This window comes from Opisthocomus hoazin, chromosome 2 (assembly GCF_030867145.1).
Source record: "Opisthocomus hoazin isolate bOpiHoa1 chromosome 2, bOpiHoa1.hap1, whole genome shotgun sequence".
Lineage (NCBI taxonomy): Eukaryota > Metazoa > Chordata > Aves > Opisthocomiformes > Opisthocomidae > Opisthocomus > Opisthocomus hoazin.
The window spans coordinates 77,959,409-77,970,392 of NC_134415.1; the positions used below are offsets into that span (position 1 = coordinate 77,959,409).

At 43.4% G+C, this 10,984-nt stretch overlaps 1 protein-coding gene across 1 annotated transcript; it reads right to left on the reverse strand.

Moving 5' to 3' along the window:
* Positions 1–98: 98 nt before the first annotated feature.
* CCN6 (cellular communication network factor 6) lies at positions 99–8,193 on the reverse strand. Its single transcript, XM_009938105.2, has 5 exons — positions 8,105–8,193; positions 4,610–4,886; positions 3,958–4,200; positions 1,033–1,226; positions 99–623 (listed from the first exon to the last, which is right to left on the reverse strand). Exons 1-5 carry the CDS (start codon positions 8,165–8,167, stop codon positions 342–344), a joined length of 1,059 nt encoding a protein of 352 aa, XP_009936407.2. The 5' UTR covers positions 8,168–8,193; the 3' UTR covers positions 99–341.
* Positions 8,194–10,984: the final 2,791 nt, after the last annotated feature.

Here is a 10,984-nt window from a genome sequence, read left to right on the forward strand (position 1 = left end):
TAGGTTGGTCAGAGCACCTATGAATTTACATGTATTTTGTCTTTGTGGGCAGCAGCTTGTTACAGTGGGGTATGAAGCTGTCTTGCTGTGCCTTTTTTAATTTCCAGAAGTTCTTGTTTTGTCAATATTGGTATTATATACATCCTTCTCAAGAATGTATTCCCACATATAAAAACAATTAGGTTTAAAAAGATGTGCATTTTCCACGTGCTAATTAAAAAAAAAATATTCACATATGTAGTTTCACAATAAACATTGCTGTGGCAAGGGATGATGCTGACTCTTCAGGGTGTGACTGTGCTGTTGCACTTGCAGTACGTTACAGTCAATGGTGTAACTTGTCATAAAACTTTGAGTTCGGAAAATATGTCTCCTGGAGCACTGCAGATCCTCTGACATACGCACGATGTTATCCACATCATCTTCCAATTAAAGGCGCCTTCATTGGGACACTCAAACTGCACTGTGATCATTTTGGACTTGTTAGGTACGCAGCACCTCTTGTCCAAGCACGCCCCGCAGAAAGTCAGTTTGTAGCTTTGTGTCGTGGAGCATCCAGAAAAAACTAGTTTCTCTGCTGCAGGAAGCTGGAATGTCGGCTGACATGTTTTTCCTTTTGGAATCTTTGATATAAAAACAAAGAAAAGCCTGAGTGTTTATACATGGGAAATGGAACATGTAAGAAAAAACTGCGAGGTTTACATAGAAATACCTTGAAAATTACTTCTTCTAAAAGCTGTCTTATTTTTGTCAGTCAACAAATAGAAAATACTTTCTAAATGACTGAGCACCAGGACAGCACTAGCACCACTCATATTTGAGGACATTGTATTGTTTTGCTGGAAGTTACACATCTGTAGTTTACTACTGAAACCTGAAGACTGAAGGCAGAAAACAAAGACGAATTATTTTAAAACTCTTTAAAAAAGAAGGAATCATTTTATACTAGTAGTTGCTAACGTATCAATTTTTTTTCCATTACTTCCAATATTTCTATTTTCTATTAGGAAATAATTTTATATTAGAGTGTACCTTTATTGTCTTCAGTATATTGGTCAGACAAGGCTGGATGAAGCATAATCTCTTTTCTTTTTTCATTTCACATTTTGTGTTGTCGTTGGTCACTCTGATGGATATGCCAATGCCACAGGTCCTGGAACAGGGTGTCCAAGGAGTTGCCTGCACCAGGCACTTCTTTTTCAAAACTAGCGGTAAGCTTCTGTAAGCTAAGACAGCAATATATTACTTATGCAGCAGAACAGCCCCAAAATGCTTAATTGAAAATAAAAGGGCAAATGTTTGATTACTGCTCATGAAGATGCTTTCATAGTTAAATCTAAAAATGAGGCATAAACAAAGTTATGCGAAAGCCTTAGGGCTGAGCTGCTGCTGAAGTTTGCTGGCACAGGATACTCGGATCCTAGCAAGGACTGTGAAATTGCATCTGTTGTGTGGCCCTCCAGTTTAATGGGATGAAAATGTTATGTGAAGAGAGTTTTGTGGAATTATTATGAAATGTCCAGAATGGAAGAGACATTGAGAAACATTTCAGGCCAAGCATAGCTTAAAAAGGGCTGCTGAAAACATTAATGTTGGTTTCCTTATAGGTATTGTGAAGGCTTTGGGTTTTGTTTTGAGGAGTGAAATTCTCCAGTCACTTCTAGATATCACCAAAAGGCCTATTTTCTGATGGATTAGGGCTGGGTTAGATGGAGTACATTTTAAAAAAAGAAACAAAATTGCAGTGCAAAAGTTCATGGTGAAACTCTGCAAATAAAACTACCCGGAATCTGTGCGTTTAGGTAAGAGCACAGGCAGAATTACAAGGATACCTGGGAAGTAGACAGCAATTTAAAGGTCTCATTGCAGCAAGCAGATTAAAAGCCTGTCACAGATCTGCAACAAATAAAAGGAAGTTAAATGGTTGTTTATACTTGGTGTGTATTTAGTGTGGCCTATGTACATCCCTCTGTATCTAAATTAGGTAAATAGAATTGACAAGGAAAGCCAGAAAACAAAGCAAGAGCAGTAAAGTGAAACTTAGCACTTGTTAGCCTCACTAACAGAAAAAAAGATGTTTCAGAACAGGTATTGGTGCTTTGAGCCACTCGTGCCCTTCATGCACAAGCTGACGTGGTACTTCTGCTGCCCTGGGAAGGGGAAGGGGGAATAGCTCCAACAAAATTCCCAGGTGCTTTTCTTCAGAGTGAGACAGCCTTCTTTCGGGGGGTTTGCACATTCGTAGTTCTTCATGTTCTGTGTTATTTGCTATTTTCAAACACCTGCTTTGGCCCAGAGCTTCAGTTTTGTTGTCTTGATGCAGCTCAGCTGATGGTAGCTCTGGGAATCTGGCTGGAATAGCCATGCCACTAGCGTGTCCTAGTTAGCTGTCCTTCTCCACCAGCTGCGTCTTGGAGAAGGAACAATTGAGTGGGTTTGTATAACCTGAATTACAGCATCCTTCAGCACGTTCAGCCACCACAGGGACAGGCTGTGGGGTCCCTGAACCAAGGCAAGTAGGAAGTGTGCTTTGCAAGCTGACTGTCTTTTCTCAGGCTTGTGTCGTGCGGTTGACTCAAATTCCTGAATAAATCCCATGAGGTGCAGCATTGCAGTCTACTCATCAAAGGAGTTGCTGAAAGTTGGTCTTCAGCTTCTGGATCCACTGAAGTGCTACAAAGTAAATGGCTGAAGGCTGTTCTCCAGGTGTCTGAAATACCCACAAACCCAATTAATATATTTCATGGGGTCAGGTGGTTTGGTTGCCATTATTTTCAATGCGGTGTTTTCTTCTGTCCCTGATCAGTTTAGCAACATTCTCTAGAAATGAAGGCTCTCTTCCTCTGAAGTCAGTTGCCTTACCGAGTGTGTTTTTATATACAGCATTAAGTATATTTCTGTAAAAAGGCTTTGATACTAGTTATAGGTATTCTATCATAATTTTGAAGTAAAGATGAGCTGCTTTTTTTCTTTTTGCTAACTTGCATAACCACTGCTAATGTGTTAGAAGTTGTCCAAACTGAATTTCAGATTTTTGTGAGCTGGTCTGTTTATCTGAAGATTGACTTATTTACTCAGCCGTCTTTTATGAAGGTTTTCTGTTAAGCTCTACGATCCTTTCATTTTTGTTTTATTGATCCATGATGCTGATTCAGGCTATAATTTCCCCGTAATTCAAGTCGCCACCAAGTAAACGGCTCAGCTTTCTGGCACCCACATTAGTTGTCTGGAAGGTGAGTTTCACTATGGGAACTTGCACGGGGAAGGAGGCAGCCCCTGTGGCCAGGGGAGGGCCGGGATGGCCTCTTCTGGCAATGGTGCTTCCTTAAAGTGGCAAAGAGAACTACAGAGTTAGCAGCAGAGCAAGAGCGAGGTGAAAGGGAACATTGGCCGAGCCTGGCAGAACTGCCTGGGCAGCTGCTGTATGGCTTTGATCAGACTGAACAGAGAAGGAATTGGGGGAGGGTTGTCCTTGCAGGGACCGGGAATTTTGTGAATTGGTTAAAGCTGTAAGGCGGTCTTTGTAATTTTCTGCTTTCTGTCGAAAAGAAGAGGGCTGCAACGTGTTAATGTACGTGTGTGAAAACCAAGACTCCCTACTGCCATAAAGTAGGAGAAAGCGAGACGGCTCCCGAGCTGCGAAACGGCTGTCCGCCAGCAACATTGGCGGTCTGATCTGACGAGGAGTAAACCTCTGCAGAAAGATGGGCTGAAGGTAGCTTTGGCCAACTCCCCGGTGACAGAAGCCAAAAGGCTTTTTGCTTTTCCCATTCATCAGGTTTAGAGAAAAGAGTCTGTGACCTAAGAGTAAGAGGGGTAATTGGCGCAGACCCGTCACCCTGGCAATGGTCTCCAGCAAGAGCTGAGAGGTTGCCAGCGCGCTGCCTGCCGGAGCCGGGGACACGAACTGCAGCAAGGCTGACGTACAGAGAAGTTTACCAGCATCGCCAGGCACACCCGACAGCAGTCTGTAGTCTGTTGACTGAAGCCGCTTGTGCTGTCCAGGGCCGCAGGTGGGCTGTCCAGGCTTCTTGCTGCCCGTGGCCCTGGGGCAGGGACTCGCTGCCAATCTCGGTGTGAATACAGGCGTACAGCCGATTGCACCGCTGACGCACAGGCACTTATAAAGCGGGCTGGGCTGGAAGGGCTGCCCGTTAAGGTAATGAACTCCATTGAGCTCACATCCTACAGCTACCAGATCTGGAAACGGTAAATAACAGTTACTAACACAGCAGGAGCATGCGGTTCCTGCTTAGAGTGCTAAAATGCAATCAGCCTTTAGTGCATCCACAACTTTGAGTTCTTCCCAGCCCAAGCGCATCTTTTTTTATTTCTGCCCAACGATAACTACAGCCGCCTGACTTGGAATCAGCCATCAACACGTCTGCAGGGAACAGGCTTGTGCGCAGTGAGCAGGCTGCGCTAACCCACACGCAGGTGGATTTAAGGACAGTCCCTGCCCTGCTCTCAGATCTTCTGTCTGAGCAGTCCAAGTGTGAATCGGTGTAATCGCCTAGCACAGAGCCAGGCAAGTTCTCCTCCAAAACCATTCACCCGCGTGGTCCCACCCTCCTGGATTGCAAGAAGGGAACGTGGAAGAAGGACTTACGTGCACACACGCCTGTTTCATACCTAGGCTCGTCTGCCGAGTAGTCGCAGTAGAGGCCTTTGTGGGGGTCGCAGATGTCTGCTTCGTTGCAGCTCTCTCCCGACTGCTTGGCGCAGACCTTGCAGCAGCCGCAGCCGTCCTTCACCAGGCTTACCCCGGGGGTGCAGGCTGGCACAGGTGGGCATCTGCACGGCCAGTGGCAGAGCTCCTCGCGCTGGTGGACTTCACCTCTTTCCGAAGGTTTTTCTTCAGGCTTCGCTGGTGGGCTGTGGAAAAACTTACATGCAGTGGGACATTTGAGAGCCGAATGCATTGCGCATAGCTAAGATAGCAAAAAACGAAGCTGGGATGGGTAAAACTCTGAAGTTGCATGAAGACCTTAACGTTTCTCATGTCACAGGATCCAAAAAGTGAGAGGCTGTGAGGTTTAGCTAGGAGACAGAAGATCGGTTTCATCAGTCACTGCCATGCGCTGAGGTGTCGTTCCACCAGTGGACATGGCCTGCTGCTTGTTTCAAATGCCATTCGTTGGTCTTTCCTTTGCCTTCAATAGAACAAAACCTGTAGTAGAGCTCAAGTAGGAAAAAAGTGTTTTAAAGTAGACGGTGGATATATTTTAAATATTCCTTCCCACAAATCTATCAAATTAATTAGCTTTTTGTTCCTCCCGCTGGTTGATAGCCAGCCACTGCCCTGTGGCCTCTTCTGGTGGCAAACACCTTCTAAACCAGTGAACTACTCTGAGTCTTACTTTGGCTCAAAAAAATTAAGTAGCTGTTTGGGAAGGAGTATTATTGTATTTGTGCTAGATGCAAAAATGGAATCTTGTGAGTAATAAGGGAGGCTAGTAGTTGCCCTGAGCTTGATAGGTCAGAGCGTATCTATTTGCATGAGCGTTCATTGAATCCAGGGCTTACAGGGCAAAGGCAAATCTCTAAAAGAGATTTGCATCAGCAGTAGGAAGTCAAGATCTAGCCAGAATTTAGTTTTCCACATTCTGTCTCAGAATTCATGACTTTGATTTTTTTTCTTTTTGTTTTTCAGAAAAGGAAGTCCTAAGTAATTCTTGATGGGTTTATTTTTCTGAGACATGGGGGAAGATTAGGTCAGCACAGAGTGAGAAAGGATTTGTTCGAGATTATAGCTATATTTTGTCCGTGTTTGTGAAGAACTACATCTAAAACATAGCAGTTCAGATCCTAGCATTAAATCTGTTTGTGCTGCCGATTTCAGCAGAACTGCAGATCGTGATGCGGTTCTTCATCGCGGGTGGCTGGGCCTGTAGTTCAGCAGGGGGCACGCACAGTGCTTGCTCACCAGGACAATGCGAGGCTGCTCGATAGGAGCAGCACTGCCCAAAAAGCAAGAGGGAAAGGCAAGATCCAGTCCCTCATCAGGTGCCGGTATCACCATCTAGCTTGCATAAAGAAGAAAAAAATACAGATTTTTTCTGGGCCCACGCAGGCACACCGATCCATTTCTCTCTGTTCCTCCAAGCTGCAGGGCTCTGCTGGGGTCGAAACAACCTCTGGCAGAGACGCTACAGGAAAGCTGGGGAAGGGGTGGTCCGGCTGGCTTGCCTTTCAGCTCAACTTTCAAACTGGAAGTATCTGCAGAATTCAGCATTTCATATGTCATATCACATGACAGCTCTTGCAGCATAATTAAGCTGGCCTAACCATATGCAGCAGTAAATGACCTTTTAAAAGGCTTTTTTCTACCACTGATTTCCATTTTTCATGGTCATTTACAACTATACTTAGAGTATCTTAATCCACAGCTACTAATGAAGTTCCAAAGTAGTAGCTTTCAAGTTCTTTTGGCTGAATGATTTTTAAGATATATATTAATTCACAGAAGCAATTCATATAATAAATGAATATTAAAGAATGTCATGTGGTATTCTGTGTAGCATGCAGAAGATAGTTTCCTAAATGTGTTGTTTTATTAATCATTTGCTGATAAAGGATTTCTTCTAATCCTTTTTACCTAAATGCAGCAATAACATGGAAATGGTGAAATTAAGTATACTTTTTTAAAGCAGCTAAGCATTTCCTATAAACCACAATTTTAAGTTGATGAACATGTGCAATGGAGTGCAAAGCTTCTTAAAAGGCTTGTTCTGGAAACAAGACACGCAGGTGTTCCTGTGTATTTAGAAGTGCTCAAGACTGTATGGTTGCTTTAGGAAATACTTTTGTGCTGCTTTTTTTTCTTTTTAAGCAGAGTGTTACTGTTAAGAATTTGGACGCATGCCAGCTATATGAGGTTATGTGGCTTAAATCAGAAATCGCATTTCAAAATGGGTCTGTGTCACAGGAAATAACCTGTGTACTTTGACCAGTAACGTTTAATTTGTATGACAAATTAAAATGTGGTTTAAACCTACAGAATTCTATCTGAGCAAGTGATTTTTCTCTCCTTTTTTTTAATGGAAAGATGTCAGCTGAAAGGTAGGAGACTACAAGTTTTCCAATATCAAAAACACCATCAGGCAAATATCTTACAGTTTTAACTGTGGAATCACTGAGAAGCTTGGTATACCTAAAAAATCTTCAAAAATCTGTTAAGTTACAAGGAAAATTTAAAGTTTGCCTGTAAAGTTTCGAGGCCGAATATTTTCTAATCTTTGCTTCCCAAAGTTTCTATACCAACGCTATCCACATCACACAACCCACTGCATACTTTTCCTGATCCTATGGGCAGATCAGAAAATGAGACCATTGTACAGCAGCACTTCATGTGTTGTTGTTTGTTTTCTTACGTTTTAAAGACTGGCTAAGGTCTGTATGGCGTAAATAAGCAAATAGCAGAAGTAGGCAATGTATTATTGCTGAAGTTCAGTTATCTTAGTCTGGTTTTAAACATGCAGAAAGTTAGCAGAGGACAACAGCCATTTGAAAATTCTCCATTTGACATTCATCTTGATCGTAAAGGAAAAATACACTGTGTACACATAAAGCATATTTTCAAAATTAGGTAAAGAAATAATGAAATTGGCCTTTGACACAAATACCTTCAGCAAAAGCTATCACTTAAAATTTTCTCGTGAGAGACAAAGTATAACACAGCCCAGGTGGCTTTCTCATTTGTAAAACTAGCCTGAAGTCAGACCACTGTGTATATATACATATATATATATATATATGGAATATGAGCATGGACAAGATGTTTACTTTCTTACTGCATCAGATAACCATTTGTGCTTATATATTATAAAAAAAAGCAAGGTCACTGACAATTTAAGCTTCCCTAACACTTTTTCTTCCACCAAATCATATTAAAGTACAGATTAGAGAGAAAAAAACACCAAAATCAAGACTGATGCAGTAAATAAGCTGCAAGTGAAATTTACTCAGGAGTAGGGAATGGCTGCTTATTCTTCAGGAGGAATTTGCTTCTCTGAAATTTATTTTGTCATTAAACAAATAAAAGCTTCAAACCAGGACAGGGTGAGGAAGGGAGAAATCTTTTTCTTCTTTTTAATGAGCTTACCTGTTGCGTACAAGGGATGATGAAGATGGTGGGAAAAAGGAGCCACCGCATGTTCCTGCACATTCAGAAGTGAAGCTGGGAGATAGGGAGCAGGCTGAGCTGTGTCAGAGGAAGCACTGAACACAAAGCTCTCCTCTGTCTCCCTTGCCAACCCTGCTCTCCCCAGCACATGCACGAACACATACGCACATTCACACTTGAAATTCTCCACTTCATACAGAACCAGCTTCACACTGAAATTTCTAACTGATCTTCTTTTTTCTGCCCAGTGCTAGAATATAGATTTTCACACCCTGCTTGATCCCATCCAGCTGCTTCAGCAGATTCTGCCTGATTTAATTGAGGTCAGGTGGGGTGACATCTGATTCTTAAAATCTTGCTGCTGGAAATGTAGTGTTATTTTTAACTTGTCTTTAAAACCGTATTACAGGAATTTCTGAAATCTGAAGGGCAGTGCCCCAGATACATGTATTTTTTGAGATGGAGAAAGCAGAGTTTCTTCAAATTTCTAACGCATTGTGCCTAGCAGAATCATAGCGTAAAAATTAACACCATCTCTACATGCTCTCTAAATAGGGAAAGAGATGCTACAGTGTGTTATAATGCTAGTACATATTCTGCGCTGCTTCTTTCCCTGGAAAGGAGGAAACCCAATGAGGAAACCTAAACTGTACTTTTCCCTGAAGTACACAGCTTGTCTTACTGCCATGCCGCCCTGCTTAAATATAAGATCATTCAAATCTCCAAATTTGCTCCTCCCTAATACTACCAAGGTGATGTGCCTGATTTTTGGGCTGATGAGCAAGGGTCTCTAGGATAAGATAAAAGCTCCAGCCCTGCAACAGCGATGTTGTTAGTGCCCTGGTGAACGCTCCTCCGTCAAGTGGGTCCTCGCTCAGTCACCTCCGGTGAGGTTCAAGTGCTGCTGGGAGAGGCTGCCAAAGCCCACGCTCACGCAGCCGCTGCGTGTGGACAGACAGTGGTGGGGGTATCAAATCAAATCCTCTCCAAGCAATTTATGTTTTGCCTCCTGACTCGGAGCACCACAGCATGACCTCTGCAGTTACAAATGAACCCTGAACCGCCCTTCCAAACTCTCGAGCAATCAGCTGTAAATCACTGAAAAGCTGCTCTTCTTTAGCATGACCACTTTGCCACGTAATTCAACATGAAGTCCAAACAGTATCTGGGTACCAAGTGGATGCTGCAGATCGCTTCAGTGGTGTTACTCTGAGTGTGTGACAGTGCAGACCAGGTCTGACTCAAGCCTTGTGTTTCCCACTAAAAGTTTATGAACATAGCACCTAGGTTTCTCAAAAATCTCTTCTGTATACTTTCAAAACACAGCTTGTTTCATAGGGTCAGAGAAGAGTTGAGGTTGGAAGAGACCCAGGAGGTCTCCAGTCCAGCCCCTGCTCAAGCAGGGTCAGCTCTGAGATCAGACTGGGTTACTCAGGGCTCTGTCTGGTTGGGTCTGGAAAACCTCCAAGGGTGGAGACTGCCAAACCTCTCCTGGCAGCCTTTCGGGGTGATGATAATGAGCAATGCAGGCTGCCTGAGGAGATCCCAGGTGCAGTCTTCTCCTGCAGACCCCAAGACACCCCTTTCACTCTCCCACCTGGAAGAGGTGAGGAGGGTCAGAGGACTAGCGCACCTGTTCTTCTCCTCCTAGGGCTGCAGGGGAGCACACAGAGTTCATATGAAATGTGTTGTTTCTCTTTGCATCACAGAAATAAAGCAGCTGGCCAGTGCAGGGCTGGGAATGCTCTGTGTGAGCTGGCAACAACTGATCTGCTGTGGATGACGGTCCCCAGTCTTGGGAAACAGGAGGGAGCTGTTCCTATAGGATTATCGATTTGTTATATGTGGTGGATTTTGTTGGAATCACCTGGGGAGCACAATACCTTCAGGACCGGAGAGTGAGACTTTGAAACTGGGGTTTGAGTATAATGAAGCTGATTGATAGAAACTGTTTGGTTTGGGAGGGGTGGGAGGAATGTTCCTCCCTGAGGAAGACATTCTGGTGGTATGACATACTAAAATGTGATTTTAGGTGGCTGGATGGTTGCCCACGTGCGTACAAAGCAACCGGCATGCTTCTCCAGCCCGGGAAGGGCCTGCTGCTAGGAGCAGCTCTCCTGCTAGCAGGAGTCACCTCTCCAAAGCAATGATGGGCCTTCATTGCCTCTCCCTAACAAATGCATGAACTGAGGCTGTCTGGAGCTTGCAGTACCTGCACTGCTGAACCCTGAGTGTATTTAATAAGGAGCCTTAAGACCACAAAGAAGCAACACTAACTCCTTTGCATAAATAATACGCCAATACTTTGGCTTAGTATTAGAGCCTGTGTCTCTGCTAGTATTGCCTGTGATTTAAATAAATGGAGGCTGTGTGCCCTTTTTCTCTCCTGTGGATCTTCAGTGATCCCCCACAACTTAAAAACTGATGTTCTTAATGCCATGTCCAGACTCAGCAATAGTTTGTCTGTATGCATCCCTCTTGCCAAATCCCCCTTGCAGATTTGATTACATAAAGCATCATTCATTTCCTGAACTAAACCTGCTCCGTTATCTGGTGCCATTCTAATACTATCCTGAACAGAAATGTAATTTGGTTGGATATTCAGTGATCTCTACATACTGCACACATTGGTGCCAAAAAATCATCTTCCTGTCTGCGAAATATGCTGTGTAAATCCATTGTCTTAGGAGATGGAAAAGTGCGGGATATAAACCTATAAATTAATATAACCATGCATTCTAACAGGATAGCCTGTCTTAGACAAAATGCCAGAAGTATTCATTATTGATATTTGTTATGGGCCAGGATTTTCAGTACTCCCTACTGAGCGTGGTGAAGCTATTGTTACAAAACCCAGGA

What these genes read in the sequence shown, in the direction of transcription:
- CCN6 (XM_009938105.2), bottom strand. Translation starts at nt 8,167, where the DNA reads ATGTGCAGGAACATGCGGTGGCTCCTTTTTCCCACCATCTTCATCATC. An exon ending in TCATCCCTTGTACGCAACAG is followed by an intron (nt 4,887 to 8,104) that starts GTAAGCTCATTA and finishes ACTGCATGTAAG; the next exon opens with TTTTTCCACAGCCCACCAGC. An exon ending in AGACTACAGACTGCTGTCGG is followed by an intron (nt 1,227 to 3,957) that starts GTGTGCCTGGCG and finishes TTGCTGTCTTAG; the next exon opens with CTTACAGAAGCTTACCGCTA.